The sequence below is a fragment of the Mirounga angustirostris genome, unplaced genomic scaffold, assembly GCF_029215605.1.
Source record: "Mirounga angustirostris isolate CCGP_5_RB_7025 unplaced genomic scaffold, mMirAng1.0.hap1 SCAF_1, whole genome shotgun sequence".
In the NCBI taxonomy this organism is placed as follows: domain Eukaryota; kingdom Metazoa; phylum Chordata; class Mammalia; order Carnivora; family Phocidae; genus Mirounga; species Mirounga angustirostris.
Window position 1 is genome coordinate 1,202,361 of NW_026991709.1, and position 27,498 is coordinate 1,229,858.

The 27,498-nt window shown below is 60.6% G+C and overlaps 1 protein-coding gene across 7 annotated transcripts; it reads left to right on the top strand.

Moving 5' to 3' along the window:
- The first annotated feature begins 1,178 nt into the window (after positions 1 to 1,178).
- On the top strand, positions 1,179 to 26,071 carry SLC19A1 (solute carrier family 19 member 1). Of its 7 annotated transcripts, none has more exons than XM_045902330.3 (6): positions 1,179 to 1,319; positions 7,930 to 8,161; positions 13,191 to 13,944; positions 14,021 to 14,213; positions 16,461 to 16,602; positions 25,283 to 26,071. In XM_045902330.3, the coding sequence occupies exons 2-6, from the start codon at positions 7,973 to 7,975 to the stop codon at positions 25,526 to 25,528; spliced, it is 1,524 nt and encodes a 507-aa protein (XP_045758286.1). In that variant the 5' UTR covers positions 1,179 to 1,319; positions 7,930 to 7,972; the 3' UTR covers positions 25,529 to 26,071. The 7 variants fall into 7 exon arrangements, with proteins under 7 accessions (XP_045758286.1, XP_045758283.1, XP_045758287.1 ...); XM_045902327.2 differs by lacking the exon at positions 1,179 to 1,319 and adding an exon at positions 2,072 to 2,210; XM_045902331.3 differs by lacking the exons at positions 1,179 to 1,319; positions 25,283 to 26,071 and adding exons at positions 2,072 to 2,210; positions 24,762 to 25,267.
- Positions 26,072 to 27,498: the final 1,427 nt, after the last annotated feature.

The window sequence follows — 27,498 nt, forward strand, 5'->3', positions numbered from 1 at the left end:
ACTGCCCCACATAGGACACCTGCTGTTCCCTTCCCGGGAGTGCATCCCATGGGGCGGCTGCCAGGGCCCTGGGCATGACTCCTGCTCTATCCAGGCAGACCTCCTGGTCATTCCTCTGTCTTTGCATCCCCCTAGATGGATGAGGCCTAGGTCCTGCCCTTGGGCATTGGGCTTTTGCTGCCCCATCTCCCACCCCGGGGGCCCTCTCTAGGGGGGACGGTTGGCAGCCAGTCTCCCCATCCTCCCCTCCCCCATGAAAGTTCAAGGTAAACCTCAGCCAAGCGGAGTCTGGAGGCTGGGAGGGCCCTGCCACTCAACCCCAATCACAGGAAGAATCACAGACCCCACAGAAGAACGCTCCGCAGGAGAGAATCACCCGCGACAGGCCCCAACAGCAGAAGTTCACGGAATCCCCTACAAGAAATCAGCCACCCCTGAAACTCGGCCATCGGGAAACCGAGAAACTGTCATCACCCTGAACTCTTGCTTTTCGCCAGTGGACTTCCGTCCAAAACAACCCCTCCCAACTTCCTCCTTCTTCCCCATAAAATATGTCCCTCTTCTTTGTTGGACTTGCCAGAGCTTGCATGTCCCAAACGGCAATTGGCTGCCATTCCTAGATCAACTCATTTGTGCTGATAAAATAACTGGCTGTTTTATTTTTAAGGTTAACACCTCCTTCTGCATGCTTCCGGTGGGCTGTGGGAACTGCAACTTCTCCCCCCTGCGATTTCCTTCCTGGGAGCCTGAGATGGGTAGAGGAAGGTGGGAGCCAGGGGGCCAGACCTGACCTCCCCTCCCTGGGGCTTCCGGGGTTCCTGGCTTCCCCTCCACCCCCAACCACAGCCTGGCTGGTTCTTTGTCAGTCTTGAGAGCTGACTGGGGGACCCAGGGAAGCGCCCACTGGGACTCAGGCACTAGGTGCATTTGGGTAGGGGGCCTGCTGTGACCCCAAGAGCAGGTGTCTGGCCTTGTTGGCGTGGTAGGCAGCCACCAGACCCAATGTGGGTCGGGGTGAATCCTACAGGTTGGCGCTGCGTAGGGGGAGGGGAAGTTCATCAAAACCCCAACAGTTCTGTCCTGCCTGGCACAGTGACCAATGTCCCTGGCTTAAGCTTGCGAGTTAGCCAGAAAAGGAACGTTTAAAATGAGCCAAAAAGAAAAATCACATGAACTTCTAGCCTGGGAGGGCAGGCGGGATAAGCCCCAGCAGGGGTCAGCGGCCGGCACTCCTCCAAGAGGCGGTCACAGCTGGTAAGGGGGCAGGAGTGCCTCGCTCCAGGACTTCTGCGACCTGCAGCCTGGGCCAGTAGGTGTGGGTAGGTTCCAGTGGGCTCTGGAAGGGGCCTCCCAGTGGGGGCTGCACGAGGGGGTGGTCCAATTGGCGTTCTGGGAGGAGTGGTTCGGTGGCGGCTTCAGGGGAGCGTGGGAGGGGACAGGGGAACAGACCAGAGGGCTGCATGGGGAGGCGGGGGCAGGGGGAGGTGCGGTCTGGTGGGGGCTGCAAGGGGGGCAATCCAGTAGAGGCTCCGGGTGAGGTGGGGGGTCAGAGGGACCCTCAGGACCCAGAAGGGGCTGCTGCGAGGGAGGGGATGGTCCAGTGGGGGCTGCATGGGGACGGAGCGTGGGGAGGACAGTCCAGCGGAGGCTGCGGGCGGAGGGGCAAGGGGATGGTCCATAAGGGGCTCGGAACGGGGCGGGGGGCGGGGGGACGGTCCAGTGGGGTCTGCATGGGGGCGGGGGAGGGGAGCGAGGGACAGTCTAGTGGTAGCTGGGGACCGAGTGGTGCGGCAGATGGACGACCCAGCGGGGGGCTGGGGCGTGGCGGGGGTGGGGAGACAGTCGAGAGGTGGCTGCATAGGGGGCGTTATCGGGGGGGGGGCCGTCCGGTGGGGGCTGAGGCCGGACGGGCAGACGCTCCGGGGGTGCGCCAGGGCCCTCAGTGCGGCGCCCCCGCCCCCGCCACGAGGCGGCCGCGTGACCCGGGGGCGGTGACGGGGCGGACCGGCGCGGGGAGCGCGGGCCGTGTAGCCAGTGCTCGGGCGGGGGCGTGGTCGGGGCGGGACTGGGGGCGGGGCTCCGCCGCCTTTCCCGGCAGCGCCCGCGGCCACCGGTCACTGTGTGTGCCGGGAGGGCGCGTGCGCCGGGTCCTGGTGGGTCCCCGGCCCCCGCTACCCACGCGCCCCGAGGATCGGCCGCCGGCCGCCCAGGTACTCCGCGAGGCGCGCGCTGGGGGCAGCGGGGCGAGTGCGAGGTCACGGGCCGGGGGCCGGGGGCTGAATGCACAGGGCGTGGGCACTGTCCGCGCGTGCAGGGCGCGCGCCCAGGGCGCACGGTGACCCATTCCTCCCAGCGGTGGCCGTGGGTCCCGCGTGCAGCGCGGCACCCTCGCCTCCGCCCGTGTAGGAGGGACTCGGCTTCGGTCGCCAGCAGCCTGCTTCTCCCCCGCCGCATTCCTCCCCGGCGCTCGCGGTGCGCGCACGCTCAGAACGCCTGGCTCGGCGGACTCACCCCCGGTCACTTCCGCACGGTCCGGCTAGTTGGGGTCTGAGCGCCGCCCCGGCCCTCCCCCGTCACCCTCGGACTCCGGGTGCCTTACGCGGGATGGGCAGGACCGCGTGCACTCGGTGCTGGCGCCCCGGCAGAACCACCCTGGCGCACGTGTTCCTCCGGCGGGAAGGCGGGGCGGCGGGGGCTTCCCCACCCCACCCAGCCGACCGCGTGGACCTTTGACGCGCCTCCAGTCTCCTGCCAGGCCCTTCGTCCGTCTCCCAACCCAGAGCTCTGTAGGTGTAGATTGACTTCATTTTTTGGAGGAGCGGTTGGAGCAGAGCGCTGGAGAGTGCCTGGGAACCTGGGCACTGCTTGCAGTCCTTTCCTGAGTGGACCCAACATGTCTGCAAGAGGAAACTGTCCCCAGAGATCCTGTGTGCTTTCCCCGGCCGAAACGCTTGTCCGAGAGTCCGGGGTTGTGGCGCAGGCACGCTCGGTGTGTTTCTGGGGTTCTTTACTATCTCGGGGTGCCCGCCCCAGCTGGCCTGGTCTCAGAGTACAAGTTAGAATCCGAGCCAGCTCAGAAATCCAAAATGCATCTAGAAAAAGCTGTTTTCCATTCTCTAAAGTGCAGGTGGGATTTCGGAGCTGCCCCCCGGTTCCCTGCAAAGTGACAGGCGTTTGCTCTCTGCAGGGGAGCCTGGAGGGCCCAACTGCAGCCCAGATGGAATCGGCAGCGCAGGACTTTCTGGCCTCAGGGAGCTGCCTCCCTCTGCAGGTCTGGGAGCCCGGAGCCCATGCCTGAGGGTTCCCGGATGGTGTCTTCCCCTGCTGCCTCTGGCTAGACTGCATTGCTCATTGTTTGCACTCTCCTGACTTGGTGCTACTAATTTCTTTCTTTTTGAGGGGGCTTTGGTGGATGTTAATAACTCCACATATTACAGTTATTGCTGCTGGGCAAAGGTGATCAACCCCTCCTGGGTGTTTTAAACTTGTGGGTTGAGTGTCTACAGCAGTGATTGCCAGGGGGCTTAATTTTACTCTTTGGAACAGGGAACTGTGTCAGGTGATTTGGGGATAGGGTGCAAGGGTTTTTCGCTTTTACTAAGAATGTAATGAACCTCCCTTGTTAACCTGGGAGAGTAGTAGCTGGTTTAAAACACAAAACAAGACAGGTGGTGTTGGGTTTTGGTTTGGTTTTGGGTCTCCAGGCTAACTAGGTCCTGGAGGGACAGAGCCCGGAGTAGCAGCTGGTGCTGCACTCCCCCCCCCCCCCCCCCCCCCCGCAGGACAGGTGCTGGAGGGTTGCAAGGAGGGGTCCCTGTGGGAACTGTTAGAACCTTCTCTGGGAGGCATGTGATGGGGTCCTCGGTTTTCTCCCTTGACTCTCCTGGTCGGTCGGTATTTCCTTTGCTTGCCCTGAAGAGGCCTGAGGTTGCATGGTGTTGGGCTGGGGTCAGCACACTTGCAGTCTGGGCCAGTCCTCCTGCCAGCCAGCTGCCCTGAGCTTGGGCACCTCATCTGCCTTCTGGGCTGTTTCTGCACCTGTGAGTGTGTGATGGGGTCTCCCCACCTTCCCTTCCTGGAGGGTGAGCCTGGGAAGGGCTCTGTGTTTAGAAGAGCGGTCTGTGTTTTCGAGAGAGGACTTTGAGTCACAGCCTCCTGTCAGGGTTGGCGATTACACCCAGCTCAGGTGAGCTGAATAAATGGACCGAGGCAGACGAAGTCCACTCCCAATGCAGGCAGGGCCCCAGCCTCACTGGCTGAGACGGCTGGCTTCTGGGTCCGTCGGCCCTTTTCTTTGAACCTGGGTCCCTGCCACGGGTGGCCTCTCCTGGGGAAGCTGAGTAACGGCCGAGGCTGCCTGCCGTGCCCCGGGCTCGCAAACACACTGGCGCCGGGGTGCTCCACATTTTTTCCACAGCAGCCGCTGTTAAAAATGGATTTCCAATCAGACTCTGGAGTTTTGGCCCCTGTTTCTGTGGCAGCCAGTGCTCCAGGGATGGGGCCAAGCTCCTCCCCTTGACCCTGTCCTGCCTGGCTCAACTCGGAGTGACCTGTTGTCCAGCCTGTTTCAGAAGTCTTTGAAAGTGCGCGTGCGACGGTGTTGACAGAAGTGTGGAAGATGCGCCTCAAAGATGCACATTCCAGAGTGGACACAGGCCTCGTGTCCCCAGGTGTCTCCTTGTTCAGATAAACTTTATCACTAACCACCTCACGTGGGCTCTTGCTGTAGCCTGCAGGGCTAGCAGCCCCTCGGGGCCGCCTGTCCTTTCTTCTGGGAGACCACTGGGGGCACTTGAGCTGGGAGGGGTGACCAGAGGTCCACTTTGCCACATGTGCCGTGCCGTGGGACCTCTCATCTCGGGAATCTGGGAACTGCCCACGAAGGGAAGGTCCAGGACTGTGACCACCCCCCCCCCCGAGTTGGAGGAGGGGCAGATTTTCTAAGCAACACTCAGGAAAAATGTCTGAAGCAGAAATGCAGGTGCCCAATTTTGAAGGATCTGGTACCTTCTGTGCTTCTTGGCATTTTTCTCTGCCATTTTTGGCATGGGGCAGGGTGAGGCTCGGCCAGCCGTGGGGCAGTAAACGTGCTGTTTGTCCAGGGTGAGCATCTCCGTTCATGATTTTGGAGAGCGGGTCCTGGGCACCCAGGCTGAGGAGAGCTTGAGTTCCCCTTTCTGGTGCCCGATGCAGTGGGCGGGAGGGCTGCTCTTCCGAGGAGACTCCTGCTGGGAACTGGAGACCTCAGGTGCGCTGGCCCTGTGGGGGAGCCCCACGCCTGCGAATGGGCTACAAGTGTAGAGCGAACACAGTGTGGTCCCCAGAGGCGAGACGTGTGTGTGGGACACCGAGCCCAGGGCTCAGTGAGCTGTGGGGACACAGGGGCCCTTAGCATCATGTGCTCAAAGAACAGGTGGCCTCAGAGGCTTGGGCTTCTCCCCAGCAGCTGGGGGAGGCCTCTCCTTCACTCCCACCATTATGAAATGTGGGGGGGGGGCTGGAGGACTGGGGGGGCTGGGGGATTAGCTCGTCCCGCTTGCGCCCTGCACTGGGCAGTGTTCCCAGGTTGCAGGGATGGAGCTGGGGGTGGGCTGGGAGGGAAGGGGCTCCCTGAGACACTGTCTCTGCAGACACTCCCCCTACCCTGTGAGCTCTCGGGCCAGCACCTGGGGCGGCTCCCTGCATGCCTGTCCTTCTGGGGTTTGAGGCTGGTCTACCTCTGCTGTGACCCTGGAGGACTCCTGGGGGCCCTTCTGAGCACTGGTTGGGGCGGCCATGCCATGCTCCCTGGGAGTACTGGATGCGGAGCTCTGCGTGTCCGTCCAGGAATCCTGAGGCAGTGTCTCCTGGGGTGCTGTGCTCTTCTTTCACCTGCTCAGACATGCCTGTGGGACGCGTTAAGGTGCAGAGTCCTGGGCCGTGACCCAGACCTTCGGATAGCTGCATAGGGCAGAGCCCAGAGCTGGAGTTTCTGACAGTTCTCAGTGTAGTGTAAGAAGCACTTCTCCTCGGTTTCGGAAGCTATAGGAGTCCAGGATACAGAACAGAAAACGTTAGTGTGTTTGGTGCTGGTGTTTGAAGCTTCTGCCATTGCCCCAGGATTCAGGGTCCACCAGGTCAGGGAAGTTCCCATTGCTTCTGGAGATGACACCTTTTGAACAGGAGGGCCAAGTCCTCGGGCTCCTGAGGATGGAGGTGGGGGGTGGGGTGGGGTGGGGACCCACTCCCGGGGACCCCGGGCTTAGGTGGATTCTTGGCTGTTCACCCCGTGCTGGAGAGCTTAGCTGGGTGGGTGTGGGGTTGCCCTGGCGTCTGGGGAGTGTACCTGGGAGTGGGGAAGTGAGCTTGAGGGGAGTCTTCGGGCTGGGGGTGCACCCTGAGGTGTGAGTGGTTCTGCCTGTGGCAGGCCCTGGGGCCCTCCCTTCCGTTTGTGCAAACTCCCAGCGGGTTTGCAAAAGTGAGTACCAGTCTGTCCTCGGGAGCCCTTGGCATGCATCCCTGATAGGACAGTTTCCTGCGGGGCCCCAGAAGGGGGGAACAGTCCTGCTCTTTGGACCACAGTTCACTTTGCTGAGGCCCCAGGCCTGGTGTGAGGACTCCGTCTGCCATCCATGGTCCTGGGTGGGAAGGGGGTCCTCTGCAGTCCCCTGGCTTTTCTGGGCCTCATCCTGGGAGGAGTGTGGGAGCACTTCCTGCTGGGATGGTCTCTGAGCTGCATGTGCAGGGAATCTGGTGGCTTTTCCTAGGGGTCCCTGGACCTGCCAAGCCCTGCAAAGCTGGCCCCACATCTTGGGAACTTTTTGTGCCCACTGCTGGGAACTGGAGGGGGTTTCTCCACAGGTCCTCCTGGTACGGCTTCACCTGACACAATTCGTGGCTGCTTGCTTTTGACTTACTCATTTATAGAGGAACTTTATATCAATGCCGTAAACGCAAAAGCAGTATCACTTGACATACAGAAACAGTAACAGAGATAAACAGTGGAAACGTGCAGGTAGATCTGATCCCTGGTCCTCTCTGTTAGAATAGGTTTAGTGGGTTTTGGAAAGGTGCTGTTCACACCTGCATCAAAGGGAGCCTTCTGGACGGAGAGTTCTCCCCATGTGACCTCTACCGGTCTAACTAATGCTTCTTCTGGCTCTACCCAAAGTGCCCCTGGGTAAGGCTGCCCTTGGGGGACACGGGGCTGGACAGGGCCACCTGGCAGCCCACGCCTCTAGCTGCTTCTCTTTAGGGGAGCCTCGGGCTGCCAGGGTCATGAGCCTTAAGGTCTGGGCCTCTGTCCCATGTGGTCCCTTCTGTCACCTTGTCACCCCCGCCCCTGCCCCCGGAGGCTCCTGCCCTCCTCACCCACAGTCAGCTTTACCTGCAAACCCCATCTGCCACATCCCCAGTCTTGTGCATGGGGTCCCCCCCCCGAGGTTGCTGGGACGGCACTCCCAGGTTGTGGTTGGGGCCACCAGCCACCCTCGCTGTGGCCAGCTGTGGCCCGGCGTCCCAGCAGGCCTCTCCCAGCCCATACGCCCTGAGCCATCTCGGGGCCAGGTGACACTCCAGTAGCCCTAGCTGGGTGCGTGACACTAGCTGCGCCCCTGGGACCTCTCCTGGGGAGGGATTCGTGCCCAGCCCATAGCCACAGCCACCCCACTGGGAGCCCTTGAGATGAGTGTGCCTGAAAGACTGGACTTGAAGCTGTGTTTGGTTTGAGTTGATTGATATTTAAGGAGCCCCCGTGGGTGGTGGGGTATGGGGTGCAGCAACCTGCTGGCTCCTGGAGGTGGTGACAGGCTAGGCCGCGTGGGCCTCCTCCCCGTGTGGGTGTGGCCATTGAATCCTGACCACCTGAGAGAGCACTGGAGTTTCTGGGGAGGAGGGGAGTGGTCCGAGGGCTGTTGGGTGGGCTGCCCTGACCCTGGGCTTATCTTCCAGGAACGTCATCGTCTTGTCCGGGGCTGCCGGGGGCCTGGGCAGCATGGTGCCCTCCAGCCAGGCGGCGGAGAAGCAGATGCCCGCGGAGCCGGGGCCGGACCCTGAGCTCAAGTCCTGGAGGTGCCTGGTGTTCTATCTGTGTTTCTACGGCTTCATGGTGCAGTTGCGGCCCGGGGAGAGCTTCATCACACCGTACCTCTTGGGCCCCGATAAGAACTTCACACGGGAACAGGTGCGTGGGCACGGCCTGCGGGGGGGGGGGGGGGGCGTGGGCACGGCCTGCGGGGGGCGGGTGTGGGCAGGGGCGCTCCCGGCCTGAGAGCAGCTGAGCCTGCCAGATTAGGTGGCTGTGTGGTGTGGGGGGTCCTGCCCCCTACCCCTCAAGAGGCACCTTCACACGGAGGGCCAGACTCACTTCCTAACCAGGCCAAAGAGTGAGGGCAGCCGCTGAGGGTCTGGGGAAGAGTGCGGGGAACCGCAAGGGCTCGCCTGGGGGGCAGGCTTGCTTCCAGCAGAGACCTAACAGCCATTTGCCTGAAGAGAGAACCAAGGAATTTACTTGGCGGGAAGGACAAAGATCTCCTGGTTGAAACTTGACTAATAACTTCTACCCTGGGGCCGTAGAGGAGTGAAAGCAGCAATGGGTTTTATCCCTAGTGCTTTCCTTATCTGAAGAACAAAAAGAGCCGAAGGGCTGTTGGTAGATAAAATGCACCAGCTGGCCCTTCTGTCGGGGCTTCTGTCCGAGCTCAGGTCCCCACCCCACTCCTGCCCCGGAGCCTGGCCCCAGGCTGGCTCTACCTGTGCTCCCTGGTCCAGCTCAGCCCCCGCCCTCAGCCTCCGTCCCCTCCAGCGTGTCCCTGGGTCCCACTGAGCTGCTGGATTTTTCTGGGAGGCCCTGCCTTTCTCTGAGAGCCTGACCCCTCCCCCTTGCAGACCTTGGAATTCTTTTTTTAAATTTTTATTTTTTTTTAAGATTTTATTTATTTGCGAGAGAGAGAAGGAGAGACAGAGAGCATGAGAGGGGGGAGGGTCAGAGGGAGAAGCAGACCCCCCCGCTGAGCAGGGAGCCCGATGCGGGACTCGATCCCGGGGCTCCAGGATCATGACCTGAGCCGAAGGCAGCCGCTTAACCGACTGAGCCACCCAGGCGCCCCAGACCTTGGAATTCTTAAGTGCTCTGGCGTTGCTGTGCAAATGAGGCCTGACCCTCAGGGGCCCTACGGGGTGGGGGTGGGGGGCAGCTGGCTTCTGTCTGACACGTGCAGGCGAGTGGGGTCAGGACGGCCTCTGCAGCAACTCCCTACCGCGCTGCCCGGGGACACTTGTCCACACCCAGTCAGGCTGCTCTGACCTCGGCACACTCTAGGGGCTGAACCGCAGGTTCCCCTGGTGCTGAGGCGGCGGCCAGTTTGTCGCCCCAGAGGGAAATGCAGCTTCAGGCGGCCAGGGCACAGCCGTGCGCGGGTCAGTGTGCGGGTCCGGTGCGCGGGCTCGGACTCCCGGTCCTGCTGCGTGTGTGGCTGGCTGCGTGCTTCCCTCGCCAGCCGTGGGTCAGCGCCGCCGAGTCTCTGCCCATCTGATAGCCTTGGGGAGCCGGCTTGCTGTCGGCGTGTATTCCTTTGGTGTGGGTGGCCGGGCCTGACTGTCACCTGGCGGTCACCGTGCTTGCTGGGCCAGCCTCCACATCGTCCTGTGGGCTGTCTGCCTCGGGCTTGCCCTGGGGGATCCGACTGCCTGTATGTCACCTGTTTCTCCCGGTCTGGGCTGGTCCCCTCACTTTGCTCATGGTGTCCTGTTACCGGGGGGGGGGGGGGGGTGGGGGGGGGGTGGGGGGGGTGTTAAGTGTTGGTCCCGCCAGACTGTCCTTCATGCTTCTTTGCTGTGGGACGCCTGTCCTCCCTGCCTTAGCAGGTGCCTTGGGGAGGGGTCGGCTTGCTCTGTACCTTCAGGCGATGATTCCCTTACATCAAGCTGCCTGGGCTGAGTCCTGTGGTGTGGCGCCCGATGGGGAGCCCCCATCCGGGACTGCTCACAGCACTCCTCACAGGGCTGGCCCCACCTGTCGCCCGTCAGCCCTGGGATCCAGCCCTGGGATCGTCAGGTGCCCTCCTTAGGGAAGGCCCCTGCCCTGCCCGGCCCCTGCCCTGCCCTCGGGCGGGACTCAGAGCCCATCCAGGTGCTGCCAGGGATCGGGCTCTCGCGCTTCCTCCTGGGTTTTGGGTCCCCTCGTCCCGCTCCTGAGAACCCACTGTTCTGCATCCTTCCCGCCCTTCCCATGGCTCTGGCCCCCACCCCAGTTGTCCTGGCTGCTCTGGGGCCCAGCTGAGCCTGCCCATTCAGAGAAGTAGCTGCCCTGAAGCCACCTGGATCCAGATCCGGGCACAGTTCCTGTGTTTCGCCCGTCAGCCTGGACCTGGCCTGTCCACACACTAGGCTGTTGGGAAGGCATCCAGGCAACACTAGGCTCAGGCCAGTAAGAGGCTGTCCTTGTGCCAGTGCTGGGCCACTTGACAAATGCCACCTGCCCCAGGGACTTTGTGGGTCCCCACTCCCTAGTACCTTCCAAGTGTGACATGGGTCAGCCCTTTGCCTGCCAAGCCCATTGAGGATGCCGGCGGGGGGGGGGGGGGGGGGGGGAGGAGGAGGGGAGGAGGAGGAGGAAGCAGGGGAGTGGGGGGAGGAAGCAGGGAGTGTGGGGAGGAGGAGGCAGGGGGAGTGGGGGGAGGAGGAGGTAGGGGAGTGGGGGGAGGAGGAGGCAAGGGGAGTGGGGGGGAGGAGGAGGCAAGGGGAGTGTGGGGAGGAGGCAAGGGGAGTGGGGGGGGAGGAGGAGGCAAGGGGAGTGGGGGGGGAGGAGGAGGCAAGGGGAGTGGGGGGAGGAGGAGGCAAGGGGAGTGAGGGGGAGGAGGAGGCAGGGGAGTGTGGGGAGGAGGAAGCAGGGGAGTGGGGAGGAGGAAGCAGGGAGTGTGGGGAGGAGGAGGCAGGGAGTGTGGGGAGGAGGAGGCAGGGAGTGTGGGGAGGAGGAGGCAGGGGAGTGTGGGGAGGAGGAGGCAGGGGAGTGGGGGGGAGGAGGAGGCAGGGGAGTGGGGAGGAGGAGGAGGCAGGGGAGTGGGGAGGAGGAGGCAGGGAGTGTGGGGAGGAGGAGGCGGGGGCGGGGGGGGGGGAGGAGGAGGGGGCCAGTGGGTCCTCCTGCCTCTCTGGCCCCTTGGGCTCTGGCGGTTAGCCATTTGTGCAGAGATGTCGCAACTGAGGGGCCGCTTGATGCTCCTGGACACCACGCCCACTGTCTGGACCTCTGGGCTCAACCCTGGTAGCGCTGTTCACGCTCGTCCGGGACCACCTGGGGCACCCGTGGGCGGGCAGGGCTGCGCACACCCGTGGGTGAAGGCTGGGGTGCCGGGGTCCACGCAGCCGCCCAGAGGCCGGTGGGTGGTGGGCGCAGCACGGCCCGCTGCTGACCCGAGGCTGCACCGCGGGCCTCGGTTTCCTGACGTGGGGCCGTGGAGCCTGCTAGCTCTTGGGGCTGAGGACCGCCCGGGCCGGCTCGGGTGGTTCCGTGGCCCGAGTCACGCTTAGTGCCCTGAGTCAGTGGGTCCCCAGAGGGGCCGCGACCGCGCAGGGCCCAGCTGTGCCCATCGGGGGAGCCGAGCCACGGCCAGAGCCCCTGGGGGTCCGGTGGGGTTGGGTACAGGCCTGGGACCGCGTGAGGCTGGCGGCGGGCGGCCTCGCTCCGCACACCGGCGTGGCCCTCCTGTGGCCTCTGCGCTCCGGTCCCCTTTCCCTCGTGGCGCCTGCTCTGTGAAGCCTGTTGCCGGGCGCCTTTGCCCCGGGGCTGCCGCAGCTGGGTGGCGTGAGCGTCAGTCGGTCACGCTGTCAGCGCCAGGAGGACCCACGCCACGTTTCGTCTCGTGAAAGCACGCAAACCCGCTCGGCACACGTCGCCGTGCGTCCGGACCGTCAGCGGGGTGGCCCCGGCGTCGCGTCCTGCTGTGCCTCGGGGACCGTCAGCGGGGTGGCCCCGGCGCCGCGTCCTCCCCGCGGGGGCCCCCACCCTGGCACCGCGTCCTGCCGTGCCTCCGGGTGCCTCCGGGACATCAGCGGGGGCGGGGGGCGTCCTCCCCGCGGGGCCCCCACGCCGGCGCCGCGTCCTGCTGTGCCTCGGGGACCGTCAGCGGGGTGGCCCCGGCGCCGCGTCCTCCCCGCGGGGGCCCCCACCCTGGCACCACGTCCTGCCGTGTCTCCCGGACATCAGCGGGGGCGGGGGGCGTCCTCCCCGCGGGGCCCCCACGCCGGCGCCGCGTCCTGCTGTGCGTCCGGGACCGTCAGCGGGGTGGGCTGCGTCCTCCCCGCGGGGGCCCCCACCCTGGCACCGCGTCCTGCCGTGCCTCCGGGTGCCTCCGGGACATCAGCGGGGGCGGGGGCGTCCTCCCCGCGGGGCCCCCATGCCGGCGCCGCGTCCTGCTGTGCGTCCGGGACCGTCAGCGGGGTGGGCTGCGTCCTCCCCGCGGGGCCCCCACGCCGGCGCCGCGTCCTGCCGTGTCTCCCGGACATCAGCGGGGGGGGGGGGGGGCGTCCTCCCCGCGGGGGCCCCCACTCTGGCGCCGCGTCCTGCTGTGCCTCCGGGTGCCTCCGGGACATCAGCGGGGGCGGGGGGCGTCCTCCCCGCGGGGCCCCCACGCCGGCGCCGCGTCCTGCTGTGCGTCCGGGACCGTCAGCGGGGTGGGCTGCGTCCTCCCCGCGGGGGCCCCCACCCTGGCACCGCGTCCTGCCGTGCCTCCGGGTGCCTCTGGGACATCAGCGGGGGCGGGGGGCGTCCTCCCCGCGGGGCCCCCACGCCGGCGCCGCGTCCTGCTGTGCGTCCGGGACCGTCAGCGGGGTGGCCCCGGCGTCGCGTCCCACCCTGGTGCCGCGTCCTGCTGTGCCTCGGGGACCGTCAGCGGGGTGGCCCCGGCGTCGCGTCCCACCCTGGTGCCGCGTCCTGCTGTGCCTCGGGGACCGTCAGCGGGGTGGCCCCGGCGTCGCGTCCCACCCTGGCGTCGCGTCCTTCTGGGACCGTCAGCGGGGTGGCCCCGGCGCCGCGTCCTCCCCGCGGGGGCCCCCACCCTGGCACCACGTCCTGCCGTGTCTCCCGGACATCAGCGGGGGCGGGGGCGTCCTCCCCGCGGGGGCCCGGCGGCCCCGGGGCGCGGGCCCGTGGGGCCCTGCGGGGGCGCGGGAGCGCGGCCGCCCTGGCGCCGGCGTCACCGGCCTGCTGTCCACAGGTCACCAACGAGATCACGCCGGTGCTGTCCTACTCCTACCTGGCGGTGCTGGTGCCCGTCTTCCTGCTGACCGACTACCTGCGCTACACGCCCGTGCTGGTGCTGCAGAGCCTGAGCTACGTGTCCGTGTGGCTCTTGCTGTGGCTGGGCCGCTCGGTGCTGCACATGCAGCTCATGGAGCTCTTCTACAGCGTCACCATGGCCGCGCGCATCGCCTACTCGTCCTACATCTTCTCGCTCGTGCGCCCCGCCCGCTACCAGCGCATGGCCGGCCACTCGCGGGCGGCCACGCTGCTCGGTGTCTTCACCAGCTCCGTGCTGGGCCAGCTGCTCGTCAGCGCGGGCGGGGTGTCCTTCTCCACGCTCAACTTCGTGTCGCTCGGCCTCCTCGCCTTCAGCCTGGTCCTCGCCCTGTTCCTGAAGCGCCCCAGACGCAGCCTCTTCTTCAACCGCGACGCCGCCGTGTGCCGCGGGGCCGCGCCCTCCGAGCTGGGCCGCATGAGCCCGGGCGCCGCGCCGGGCCGGGCGCCGCGGGGGGCCTGGCGGGACTGGACGCTGGTGCGCATGCTCCGCGAGCTGGGGCGCAACCTGCGGTCGCCACCGCTCCGCCTCTGGTCCCTCTGGTGGGTCTTCAACTCGGCCGCCTACTACCTGGTCGTCTACTACGTGCACATCCTGTGGAACGTGGTCCACCCCACCACGGACTCCACCTCGGTCTACAACGGGGGGGCGGACGCCGCGTCCACCCTGCTCGGTAGGCCCGCGGCCCCACCGACCAGCCCGCCCCGCCCGCCCCGCCAGGACGGCGGTGACGTGTCCTGTCTCCGCAGGTGCCATCACCTCGTTCTCCGCGGGCTTTGTGAAGATCCACTGGGCGCTGTGGGCGAAGCTGGTCATCGCGGGCGTGACGGCGCTCCAGGCCATGCTGGTCTTCCTCATGTACAGCACCAGCAACATCTGGCTGTGCTACCTGGCTTTCGTGCTCTTCCGTGGTGCCTACCAGTTCCTGGTGCCCATTGCCACGTGAGTTGACCTGCGTGGTGGCTGTGGGAGGCCACGGTCTGGGAGGCCACTGAAGTGCCAGAGCCCAGAGCCGGGCAGTGGCGGGCAGCTGGAGGGCACACACCTTCCTCTTGCCGGTCGGGGATGGACAGACCGTCCGCACACGTACAGAGCCCTCCCTTCCAGAATGTTCTGTGGGGAGCAGAAGGGGTGAGTGCACGCAGTGCTGAGCTCGTTCGGTGGCGTGCGCTCGCTCGTGTCGGGAGGAGCGGTGAACCCAGGGTGCTCTCGTTTGGGCCCAGGTGTCCCGTTGTCCACAGCACAGCCTGTCCTGGCTTCCGTGACCCTGAGCTTAGTGCAGAGCCCGGTCCACGTGCTGTCCCCTCCGCTTCTCCCATGGAGGCTGCTTGGTGGCCGCAGTCTCCAGCCCTTGTGGAGTCCTCCTCCCAGCTCCCTCCCCTGCTTTCCAGGCCCCAAGCGCTGCCGTGGGCCCATCTGGGTGCACGAGGCCTTTCTTGTTCCCTCCCATTGCACGGCCGTGGCGCATGCACGGCCAGGGAGTGACCAGGTGGCCCAGCTCGCCGGCCGCCTGGGGCTGTCCTGGAGCCCTCGCATTCCTCACGCCCAAGGATGTCCCCAGAGCTGTCCGCCGGCCCACTTGTGCCTTCCAGAACCTTCTCCAGCCCGCGTCCTGCTTGCTGCTAAGATCCTCTGTGTGCTCCTTCGAACTGACCCTTCCATGAAGCTGATGCTACACGTGCTCCTACCACACACGCTCACATCCCACGTGCCCACGTTACATGCACGTAGGGGCCTCCTTCCCCGTGCCTCCCGCACCCAGCAGGTGGGCCTGCTCTGTCACCCTCCGGGGAGGGTGGGGGGCCCTCCTGGTCACCCCGAGTCAGACGTCTGTCCCCACTGCTTCCCGAGCTCAGGCGGCATCCCCAGGCCTGACTCTCCGCTCCCCGTGGCTCCCCTGCTTCCCGCCACACCACACGCTCTCTCAGCCGGCAGACGTCCCAGAAGCATTTTCTTGGCACGCGCCCCCTGTCCCGTCACCAAGACGTAGGCAGGTGTAGAGGAGAGAACAGGTGCCGCCTCCCGCCCGAGGCCTCGCTGCTGGCATTCGGGTGTCTGGCCTGACGTGACTCGGAGCTCGTCCCTTTGCCTCCTGCCCTGTCTGCTTCGCTGTGGGGCTCACGTCACGATGTGGGCGTAACCGGGCTCTTGCTGATGCCGTGCAGCTGGGCCCCAGCTAACGGGGGTGGTGCGTGTGGTATTTTCTTAGGACAGCCCTGAGATCAACTCCTCTTGCTGACGTTTCTTTCTCCGAATCGGGATGATGGCCTCAGGTGGCTCCCAGAAGGGGCCTGGCCAGGCAGGGCATGTGCTTTGGAAAGGGGGCGTCAGTAGATAGCGGGAAGTGCGTGGTGGCCCTGCAGGCCTTTCCATAGGGACAGTGGGGCTGGCTCCTCCCCGGTGTGAGCGGCCTGTTTGTTCTGCGGTTCTCTACTGCGTCAGCCGAATGCGGTCGGAGCCTTGTGCCGTGCCCACTGGCACGGCTCGGTTTGCTCCCACTCAGGGTTGTGGAGACACGGGGGACACGAGGAGGGGTGGCGTGGCGTTCTGCCATGCTGGGGACGTGGCCCGGTGTGGGTTTCCCTCGGACCTCTGCCTGACGCGCGCTCTCTCGCTCGGCGTGCTCTCCGGCGGGGGTCACAGAAGCCCGGCGGGTCGGTCTTGCTCCCACCCCAGACCCCAGCACAGCGGAGCCCCTCGGCCTCTGTCATCTTCTTGGAAGGCTTCTTGGGTATGTTTGCTCCTTCATTTTTCAGAGCTCTAGAATATTTCCTGTTCAGTTACTCATTTTTAGGGGCGCTTTGGGGATTTTAATGGGAATACCTTCACCTGTCCGTTTCTCTGCAGAGGACCGGGAGCTGAGTGCACGGTCACTCCTCATTTGTCTCACTGTCCCATTCCTAATTTATGAAGTCTTCAACAAAGAACAACTGTGCTTCTAGAACCCTTCTCACGATGCTCTGCCCGTTCTCATGAGGATGACCATCTCTGCCCCAGAATTACCAGGAGACGTTTTGAACATCCTCCTGGGGGTGCATCTTGTCCTTAGTCTCGGATTCACAGAGCCTGGGGCGTGTGCCCAGGAGTGGCGGGTGGCCTGGATGCCGGGAGGGATTTGCCGAGTCCCTATTGTACCGGGGTGCTTCTCATTCCCCTGCTGAGTCTCACCTTGGCCGCTTTCCCGTTCAGTTTTCAGATTGCGTCTTCTCTCTCTAAAGAGCTCTGTGCCCTGGTCTTCGGAGTCAACACATTCCTTGCCACCGTCCTCAAGACCATCATCACTCTCATTGTTTCTGACAAGCGGGGTCTAGGCCTCCCAGTCCACTCACAGGTGAGCCCATTTCAGCCTTGCTGCCTGGGGGATGGGAGCGTCTGGCCACCGGCATCTCCCACTCCATGGGTCTGGGACCATAGGTCCGCACTAGGGGGTGGGGAGTTGTGCGCAGGGTGGGCTGGGCACTTCCAGCCAGACACACAGACTGGAGCGGAGCAGGGAGGGAAGGGGCAGCCGGATGCCCTGTGACCTCTGAGGCTGGCCCAGGTGCAGTCCCCTCTGGAGGAGCTCTGACCGGCCCCCGTGCTCCCCATGCTGGCTGATGTCCCAGGAAGCATGGAGGCATGGCTGCGAGCCCTTTCCTTGTGTGGTCGCAGCTCAGTGCCCTCATGTTAGATCTCTGTCCTTCTGTCAACGCCTGTCACACCCAGACACTGGCTCACGCGCCAGCTATCTGCTGCATGCAGGACAGGAAAGTCGAGCCGGTGGGGTGCCTGCTGGCTCCTCTCCGGTCCCTCCCCACGTCCGACCCTGAGGGGGTTCTCGGTGTTTCTGAGCAAAGCTTGAAAGTTCCTGTTGCCTGTGAGGTTGGGGGACATTCACACATGTGACTCTGGGTGGTCTCAGCCACGGCAGGACCTGTCTGGGCCAGCTGGAGTTAGCCAGAGGTCAGGCATGCAGGAGGGACGGTAACCGGGCCCCTGGATCTGTGCCCTCAGCCTGGGGGCTTGCGTCCTCCATCTGCCTGGAGCCCGGGCCCCCCTGGGCTTGGTGGGCTCCACAGAGAAGTCCTGACCTCCGTCTGAGGGAGCTGAGTTGGCCCTGCCTCAGTGACCGCAGAGCTGACCCGGAGGAGGCGCTGGGCAGGGGCAGACCCTCTTGTTTAGAGACTGGCCTGTGGAGTTTGGAAGTGCCCTTGGGGAGAAGGAGGTCTGAACCACGTGCTCATGTCTGCAGGCTTCTGCAGGGCCCCCCAGGCTGAGCTCTGGGACTGTCCAGTGCGAGCAGGATTGGCAGAGCCCCCCACGTGGATGAGTGTGTACGGCGGGGGGGTGCGGGAGGGGCTGGGAGTGCGGCTGGGCCTGGGGGTGGGCAGCCTGGGAGCCCCCCCGGAAGCAGGTGGGTGGTCAGTTCGTGATTAGAAATGCTGATGGGATCCACAGGGAAAATAGCCCCTGCTCATCTTGCTCACTTTCCCTGTTTACAGCCCGTGTATCTCTTCATGTCATCCCGAGTGCTCTTGACCTTAAAATTAAAATAGCAAAAATGGGCATATTTGGGAATGACAAAGAATTGTAGTTCAGGACAAGCAAAACCGTAGGCAAGTCTGACCCATAAAGGAGAGGAACGATATTTTATGGGGAAGAAGGAGGAAGTTGGGGGGGGTTGTTTTGGACGGAAGTCCACTGACGAAAAGCAAGAGTTCGGGGTGATGACGGTTTCTCGGTTTCCCAATGGCCAAGTTTCAGGGGTGGCTGATTTCTTGTAGGGGATTCCGTGAACTTCTGCTGTTGGGGCCTGTCACGGGTGGTTCTCTTCTGCGGAGCGTTCTTCTGTGGGGTCTGTGATTCTTCCTATGATTGGGGTTGAGTGGCAGGGCCCTCCCAGTCTCCAGACTCCACTTGGCTGAGGTTCACCTTCATTAATTCTCATCGTGTTGAGAGGGAGCGGCGGTCAGACTGGAGACTCGTGGGAACCAGGACACAGCAAGTGGGGAGCTGGCCTGGGTTTGCTTGTTTGTTTGTTTTTTTAAAGATTTTATTTATTTGAGAGAGAGACAGAGATAGCAAGGGACAGCATGAGGGGGGAGGAGAGGGAGAAGCAGGGAGCCCAATGCGGGGCTCGACCCCAGGACCCCGGGATCACGACCTGAGCCAAAGGCAGACGCTTAACCACTGAGCCACCCAGGCGCCCTGGGTTTGCTTGTTTTTTAAGTTACGCTATTCTTGAGTAACCATACATTCGTATGCAGTGTTAGAGGTAACACAGACCCACGCCTCTTCCCACTTTCCCTGCTGGACACGCCCTGCGGGGCAGCGTCCCTCTGGGGGCCGACTTTACACAGGCAAGAGCGAGAAGGCTCTGCCCTCAGGGCCCTGCCCCCAACCCTACAGTCCCTCCACCATTTTTGTGTCTTCTCCTTTCAACAGTGTCACTTAAGTGGAATCGTGGTCTGTCACCTGTGGGATGGACTTTCTCACTCAGCCCGCCCCCCTTGAGATCCACGTGGGTCACCGTGCTCACACGCCCATGTGTGTGTGTGTCCGTCCCTCCCACCGTCCATCACCGTGTCCGTTGGGTGGTGGACATGGCTGGTGTACCTGCTCCCCGTGAAGGACTCTGGGTTGTTCCCAGTTTTTGGCTGTTGTGAATACACGTGCTTTGAATATTGAACGTAGGTCTTCATTTGTCTGGGACGAGTGCCCAGAGGAGCCGATCCTGACCCCCGTGGTGGTTGCGTGGTTTTTAAGGAGCCGCCAAGCTGTTTCCCCGGTGGCTGCCCTGTTTGGCATTTCTGCCGGCAGGTATGAGAAAGCCAGTTGCCCAGATGCTCAGTTTTGGTGTCGTCCCTGTTTTTCACTGAGCGTCTGCCCGGCGCTGGGTGGTGCTTGTTTGTGGTCCCGTTCGCGTCTCCCTGTTGGTACCAGCGATGCTCTGCCCTCGTGTGCCGGCTGCACGTCTCCTGGAGGGACGGTCCCTCGCTCTGGCCCGTTTCCTAATTGCATGGCTTATTTCCTCGCTCTTGAGTTTTGAGCATCATTTGTATGTTGTAGGTCCCAGGTGTTTGTTGGATTTATACCGGACCCTTGAACGACACGGTTTGAACTACATGGGTCCACATATACGTAGACTTTTTTCAACAGATAGAGTGCTATAGATGTGTTTTCTTTATGATTTTCTTAGAATTTTCTGTAGCTTACTGTATTGTAAGAATACGATATGTAATGTATATATACAGTGTGTTAATCGTGTTACTAGTAGAGCTTCCCGTCAACAGTAAGTTACCAGTAGTTAAGTTTTGCGGGAGTCAGAAGTCACACGTGGCACCCCAACCCCTGCATTTTCAAGGGTCACCTGTATGTGGTTCGTATGCATTCTCTGTAGCTGTAGCTTGTTCTTCTATCCGGACGGTTTTTGCAGAGCAAAATGTTTTAATTTTGGTGAGGTCTGATTCATCTGTTTCTCCCTTTATGGATCTGGGTTTTGGTGTCAAGCATAAGAACTTTTTATATAACCCAGGCTCTTGAAGATTTCCCCAATATCTTTTTTAAAGTTTTATAGTTTGGGGGTGCCTGGCTGGCTCAGTTGGAAGAGCATGCGAACTCTTGATTAGGGTTGTGAGTTCGAGCCCCACATTGGGTATAGAGACTACTAAAATAAATAAACTTAAAAAACAAAAAACGTAAATGGGGCACCTGGGTGGCTCAGTCGGTTAAGCCTCCAGCTCTTGATTTCAGCTCAGGTCATGATCTCAGGGTCGTGAGATTGAGCCCCACCTTGGGCTCCATGCTGGGTGTGGGACCTGCTTAAGATTCTCTCTCCCTCTGCTCCTTCTCCCCCCCTAAAAATCAAAATATGAAAAACAAAAGGAACATGAAGTTTTGCAGTTTTACACTGAAGTCTGCGGTCCATTCCGAGTTGATTTTTTTGTGAGGTGTGAGGTTTCCATCAGGGCTGCTTCTGTCTGTGGACATCCGGTCATTGCAGTACTCTTGTTGAGAAGAGTGTCTTTTCTCTGTTGAATTCCTGCTGTACGTGTGTCAGAATCAAGTGGTGCATGTCCGCGTGAGTCTGTTTCTGGGTTCCCCTCCTGCCCTTCTGCCATCACTGCAGCGTCCTGCTTTCCAGCCACATGGGAAGTTCTGAAATGGGGCAGACCGATTCCTTCAGCTTTAGGAAATGTTTTTTCAGAATTGTTTCAGCTATTTCTTTGCCTTTCTGTGTAAATTTTAGAGTAATATTGCCTACCTATGAAATTCTTGCTGGGATTTTGCTAGGAGTTGCAGTAAGCCCATGTCATTTCTGGGAGAATGGACATCTTTACTCTGTCGAGTCTTCTAGGCTGTGAACATGGTGCATCTCTCCACTTATTTAGGACTTTCTTGATTCTTTCAGCATTTTGTAGTTCTCAGCGTACAAGTATTATACCTGCTGTGTTGGATTTACACCTGAGTATTCCCTTGTTTTTTCAGCAATTGTGAACGATGCTGTATTTTTAATTTTAGTGTCTACATTTGCCCGCTAGGGCTGCCATATCAGAATACCAGAGACCCGGTGGCTTAAGTAGAATTTATTTTTCACAGTCCTGGAAGCTAGAGGTCTGAGATCAAGGTGTGAGCAGGGCTGGCTCCCCCTGAGGAACTCGTTGGTGTGTAGACATCATCTTGTGTCCTCACGTGGCCTTTTCCCTGTGTATGTGCCATGTGTGGTGCCTCGCTCTCCTTCTAAGGGTACCAGTCCTGTTGGGATAGGGCCCACTGTTAGGACCTCTTTTGACCTTAATCATCTCCTTGAAGGCCTTATCTCCCAATACAGTCACACTGGGGGTGGGGCTTTCACAAGTGAATTTTGGGAGGGACACAATTCACTTCATAGCAGTATCTGTGTGTCTGTCGTGAATATATAGAAATACAGTTGACACTTGAGTGTTAGTCTCTTACAGTCTTGCTGAGGCCATTTATTAGTTCTAGGAGGTTTTGGTCTTTGTATGTTTTATGTTTCCTGGTCTTGCCTTCCTGCGGCTGGCTCGAACTTTCTCTTTATTATTTCCTTCTACTTGCTTTATATTTGTACTGTTCGTCTTTTTCTAGGTTCTTGAGATGGGAGCTTAGATTAATGACGAGCCTTCTTTTCTGACATTTGCATTTAGTGCTATGCATTTCCCTCCCAATACTGCTTTAGCATCCCACAGATTGGTGTGTTGCATTTTCATTTTTGTTCACTCCAGTGTATTTTCTGATCTCTTGAGACTTTCTCTTTGACCTATAATTAGTTAAAAGGCTTTTGTTTAGTTTCCAAGTGTTTTGAGATTTTCCTGCATTTTTTTGTTGCTGATTTCTATTTTCAGAGAATACAGTCTCTCTGATTTCAGTCCTTTTAAATTGGTTGAGGTTTGTTTCATGGCCCAGGATGTGGTCTGTCTTGTTATATGTTACGTGGACCCTCGAAAGGGCTGTGAATTCTGCTGTTGTTGGGTAGAGTGTTTTATAAATTCCAGTTAGCTCCTGTTATTGATGGTGTTGTTGATTTGTTCTCTATCCTTGTGATTTTTGTCTCGTTCCATTGTCGAGAGAGGGGTGTTGGCATCTCCATCTTTAATTGTGATTTGGCTATTTCTCCTTTCAGTGCCGTCATGTTTTTGCTTCACGTTTGTAGCTCTTTTGTTTGTTGCACATGCGTTGGGAATTGCTGTGTGTGTTTTGATGAGTTGAGCTTTTGGTCATTATGGAATGGAATGTCTTTCTCTGCCTCTGGTCATTTTCTTTTCTCTGAAGTCTGCTTTACCTGATATCAACATAACCACTCCTGTTTTCCTTTAATTAATGTTTGCGTGATATATTCTCTTCTACCCCTTGTTACCTGACTGTATTGTTATATTTGAATTGAGTTTCTTGTAGACCACATATGGTTGAGTCATGTTTTTTAATCTATTCTGCCAACATCTGTCTTAATAAGTGGTGAATTTAGACCATTTATAGTTAGTGTAACTATTGATGTGTTAGAATTTATGCTGCCATACCATTTTTGCTTTTCTTCTATTGTTTATGCATTCTTTAGAATTTTATTCTGGTTTATTTGTTGTGTTTTTTGAGTATATCTCTTAGTGCAGCTTTTTTGATGGTGACTTTATGTGTTAAATGACTGGTCTGAGGGAAGTATGGAAATCTTACTTCCTACTATGTCATTCTACCTTCCACTGTTAATAGTGCTGTTGTCTTAAGTATTTTCTTTATGTACCAGTACAGCTCCATGAGATAGGGTTCTGACTTTTGCTTTAACTATCAAACATTTAGAAAATTCTAGAGGAGAAGGAAAGTCTTCCATTTACCCATGATTTGGCTCACTGTGTTCTTTCTCTTTCCTATTGGTCCAGGGTTTCTTCTTTATGATTTCCTTTCTGTTTAGAGCATCTCCTTTAAGCCATTCTTTTAGGGTAGCTCTGCTGGTGACAAATTTTTCTCTTTTTCCTTCTTCTGAGAGTGTCTTGATTCCTTTTCATTTCTGAAGATTCACTGGATATAGGCTTCTATGTTGATAGTTTTCTCTTTTAACTTTGAAAAATGTGTCCCTTCCTTGCGGTCTTTGTGGCTTCTGATGAGAAATCCACTGTTTTTCCCTTAAGGTGCCACTTTTTTCTGGCTGCTTTCACGATTTTTTCCTTTTTCTTTGCCTTTTGCTTTCAGAAGTTTAAATACAGTGTGTTGGCCTAGTTTTCTTTGGTTTGTCCAGTTTGTGGTTCCCTCAGTGTCTCAAATCTGTTGGTTTATGTCTCTTACCAAATTTGGGGAGTTTTCGGCCACTATTTCTTGAAGTACTTTTCCAGCCCTAACCTCTTTTCTTTTTGTGGGATTCACATGACACAGCGTCACATCTTCTGGAATAAAAGGGAATGAGGCTCTGCTTATGACTTTTTTCTCTGTTCAGACTTGGTGATTTCTGTTGTCCCAGCTTCCAGTTCATTGATTGTTTTCTCTGTCTCATCTGTTCTGCTGTTGAGGCCATTCATTGAGTTTTTAACTTGGTTATGGCATTTTCAGTTCTAACTGTTCTTTATCTTTTCTCCTTCTTTTCTTGGACGTTTTCGTCTGTTCCTAGTGTGTTACTGCTTGTTGAAGCATTTTCATCTTGGTGGCTCTAAAGTCTTTCTCCGATAATGTTAACATCTGCGTCATGATTCCGTTAGAGATCATTGTGGTTCTAGGTATGCTGAGTGAGTGACTGAACCCTGGACATTTCGGATATTATGTTACGAGATCTGGATCTAACTGAAACCTTCCAGTGTAACTGGCTTCTCCTGACGCTGCTCTACAGAGGAAGTTGGGAACATGTACCTTGTTACAGCCGGGTAACAGGCTCCCCACTCAGCTCTCCTGACTGAAGGGTGGATTGGGGGGCCCCTCATTACTGCTGGGCAGGGACGGGAGTTCCAGCTCCCCACCTGGCCTCCAGCCTCCCGCAGTTAGGGGCAGGGGTGCTTTGTTATCGCCTCCCACAAGGCCTCCAGTGACACCACTGGGGATGGGGTGTTCTTACTGCTGCTGGGTGATGGTGAGAGTCCTCACTCTGCAGGGCAGGTAGTTGGGGGTTATTATCACCTGGTGAGAGTGAAAGTCCAGGCTTTCTGTGTGGTTCCTACTGTGGTAAACTTCCCAGCTCCCCACTGTGCCTTCACCACCACCACCGGCAGGAGGCATGGCACCTGGCTGGAGTCTGGGGAGTGAGGGTGGGGTCTGGCTAGAGTCCGGGGAGTGAAGGTGGGGTCTGGTTAGAGTCCGAGGAGTGAGGGTGGGGTCTGGTTAGAGTCCGGGGAGTGAGGGTGGAGTCTGGTTAGAGTCCGGGGAGTGAGGGTGGGGTCTGGTTAGAGTCCGGGGAGTGAGGGTGGGGTCTGGTTAGAGTCCGGGGAGTGAGGGTGGGGTCTGGCTAGAGTCCGGGGAGTGAAGGTGGGGTCTGGCTAGAGTCCGGGGAGTGAGGGTGGGGTCTGGCTAGAGTCCGGGGAGTGAAGGTGGGGTCTGGCTAGAGTCCGGGGAGTGAGGGTGGGGTCTGGCTAGAGTCCGGGGAGTGAGGGTGGGGTCTGGTTAGAGTCCGGGGAGTGAGGGTGGGGTCTGGCTAGAGTCCGGGGAGTGAGGGTGGGGTCTGGCTAGAGTCTGGGGAGTGAGGGTGGGGTCTGGCTAGAGTCTGGGGAGTGAGGGTGGGGCAAAGTTTAAAAAAGCTCAGGGGACACCTTGCTGTGTTCTCGGCCTGCAGCGTCCTGGCCGGTGTGCCGCCCTCCACTTCGCTCAGTTACCTTCTTAAAGTGAGTTCTGTGGGTAGCGTCCAGGGTTCTAGCCGTAGTGGGGGGAGGAACTCAGCTCCATCCCCCTGGAAGCAGAGTCCTTGAGGGTTCAGTTCCCAGTGTTGTTTGTAAAGAGGGGCTTTGCTGGATGCAGCAGAGGGAGGCCTGCGGGGAGCAGAGCGCCGTGGTCTTGGGCAGGACTCACGCCTGGTCTGGCCCGCAGATGCAGGAGACCCCCCAGCACCGCCGCCCCGCGGTCGCGAGGATCAGGAGGGACGGATGCAGCTGCACCTGTCCCTGGGGCAGGAACCGGCGTGGTGCTCGGGGCTGTGCACACACACATGTCCTCGAGCCCCCGGCAGCCGTGGGAACTTGACCCGCAAAGGGAAGCACATGTTTGTTGTAAAACAGAGTGAGCAGAGCCTCTTGGGGTGGGTCACAGAGGCCACACCATACAGGAAACCTGCCAGGGTTCTGTGGGAAAGCGGTGGGAGCCCCCCAGGGCTTTGCCGGCTGTGGCCTGCAGGGGGACAGAGGGTGGTCTTGCCCCCTGTGGGAGCTGCTCCTGGGCTGCCCCCTGACCCCTGAGCGCCCACCCCCACCCCTGCAGTGTTCCCACGGCCTCCACAGGAGGAGGGAAACCCAGGGAGGACTCCACAGTCCCCGCCCCGCTGCTCCCCTGCCCCTCCCCTGCCAGCCGGGCTCACCCCTCCCAACTCCGCCCCTGCCCCCTCTCTGTTGTAGTTTCTTGTCTACTTCGTGTACTTCCTGGTGCTGTTTGGTGTCTACCTCTTGGGGGCCATGCTGGTGGTCCTGCAGCACTTCCAGGCCAGCCGCCGCGCGCCCCCGCCCCCGGAGCTGAGGAGCCCTGCCGAGGAGAAGGCCATGCAGGTGCTGAGCGAGCAGGACGGCGGCCTCAGCAGCCTGCAGCCCGAGGCCCTGCCCCTGGCCCCCCAGGAGCAGAACCAGCAGCCCGAGGCCAAAGCCTGACCCTTGGACACCAGCGGCCTCCCGCCAGCATCCTCCACGTCCTGGGGCCTTGGCATCTCAGAACAGATGCCCCCTCCACGCCCCCACAGGTGGCCCGCCCCTTGGTGTCAGCGATCCAGGTTTCCGGCCTCGTCCACGTTACAGGGTTCAGATTGTGGAGCCAGTGGTGACCAGCGGGGACCCTCCATGGTACCTCCCTGTGACCTGCACCTCGGGGGCAGCCTGCCTCAGGAGGGGCCTTGGCTTGTCCTGCAGTGGCCCGAGGACGGTGCCTCTCCGCCCTGCTTGGCGCTCTGGCCCTGTCCCCCGCCCACACGTGGTGGGCAGTGGGGATTCACATGCCCACCAGGCCTCCCCACCATCACCCCCCACCCTGGGAAGCAGGCCCTGCTTGTCCCTGGGGACCAGTGACTGGGATAGGGACTCGGGCCCCCGCAGTGCGAGGCTGGGAGCCCTGATTTGTGCGGACTGTGGCTCAGTTGTCCAGGTACTTGCTTTAGACAATGCTCTTCCTTTTTTAAAAAAATTGACCTACACGAGAAACCTTAATGGGCTCCTGTTTCTGTGGGAGAAGCTGGACACTGCCCATGGTGGGCCCTTCTATCAGGTGCATGCGGGGACGCTGGGGCCCCCGGAGCCCCACTTCTCCCCAGGCCCTGCACTGTCCTGCCTGTTCCCGAAGTGAGTTAACACTGACCTACCTCACCGGTGACTGTGGGTGGCCTGGGGCCACTCTCGTGCCAGCCCAGACGGACCTGCCCGAGTGCACCACCTCAGGGTCTGAGGGCCCGTTGTGTCCCTTCCGAGCTGCACCGTCTGCTCTCCCTGAAGGGGCTTAACCCAGAAGCCCCAGGCATGGAGGGGCTTCTGATCCTGTACTAGCCTGGCCTGTGGGTGTGGGCCTGGAGTGGGTCCCTGCCCCAGCCCCTGTCCCCGACAGGCAGGGACCCACTCCAGCCCACAGGTCCTCGGGCTGAGTACAGCCCTTCCCACAACTCCTGAGGTCTGGAGCAGCGCCCGCGCTCCCTGGGACTGGAGGGAAGGGGGCTGCTCGGAGCCATCTTGGCAGGGAGCGGTCTGAAGGACACGCTGGGCCGGGGCCGGGCTGCTGGATGGAGGAGGCCGCCGTGCGGGGAGGCCAGCGTCCACACACACTCACCCCTGGCGCCCTGTGGATGCTGAGGAGGGGGCAACGCTGTTCCCCATCCGAGCTCAGAGATCTAGCAGGACTTGGTGGGTGGAGGGGGTGAGTGTCCCCTCTGGCCCCTGAGCACATGATGCAGGGCCCTGCTGTGCGCCCCAGCCCTGGGACTCCCCTGCCCTGCCCTGCGAACCCTCCCGTCAGTGGCCGACCAGCCGCCTGGCCTCACAGCCGGTTCCATGCGCTGCGCAGCTGTGGGGGGAGGCGGGTGCAGGGCGCAGACCACCTGCGCGGCCTGGGAGCGAGAGCCTATGGGCACTGCTGGCCACCCCAGGGAGACTCCGGAGAGGAGAACGGTCTGGGGCCGCGGCAGCGTCCGTCTGTGCCCGCGTGTGGCCGCTCACGCCCACCTGTGCTCCCGCCGCATGAGCCCCCGGCCGGGATGAAGGCTCCCGGGCACCTGTCTCATGATCACGAGGCCTGCCTGCAAACCCAGCGTCCGTGTAAAGGGCCAGTTTTGTTTGGAAACCACGTTACTCTTGCGGTTTCCAGCGCTCAGGCCGCAGAGCTGCGGCGGCTTGGGGGCTTGCCTGGCACCCTTCCAGCACGGCCACCCATGGAGGAGGGACCTCTGCCGTCCCCCCCCGATGCTCAGGTGCACCTCAGAATGTCCCCTTCCATGCGCCCTCCACGTCATGTGGCCGCCTCTTGGGCTCGGCAAGGCAGGCCCCGTGGGAGCGGAGTCCTGGCTGGGGCAGGTGTGGCCATCCTATTTGCCTCTGGATTTTTTTTTTTAAGATTTTATTTATTTTACTAGAGAGCACGAGCG

What these genes read in the sequence shown, in the direction of transcription:
- SLC19A1 (XM_045902330.3), top strand. Translation starts at nt 7,973, where the DNA reads ATGGTGCCCTCCAGCCAGGCGGCGGAGAAGCAGATGCCCGCGGAGCCG. An exon ending in AGAACTTCACACGGGAACAG is followed by an intron (nt 8,162 to 13,190) that starts GTGCGTGGGCAC and finishes TGCTGTCCACAG; the next exon opens with GTCACCAACGAGATCACGCC. An exon ending in GCCTCCCAGTCCACTCACAG is followed by an intron (nt 16,603 to 25,282) that starts GTGAGCCCATTT and finishes TCTCTGTTGTAG; the next exon opens with TTTCTTGTCTACTTCGTGTA.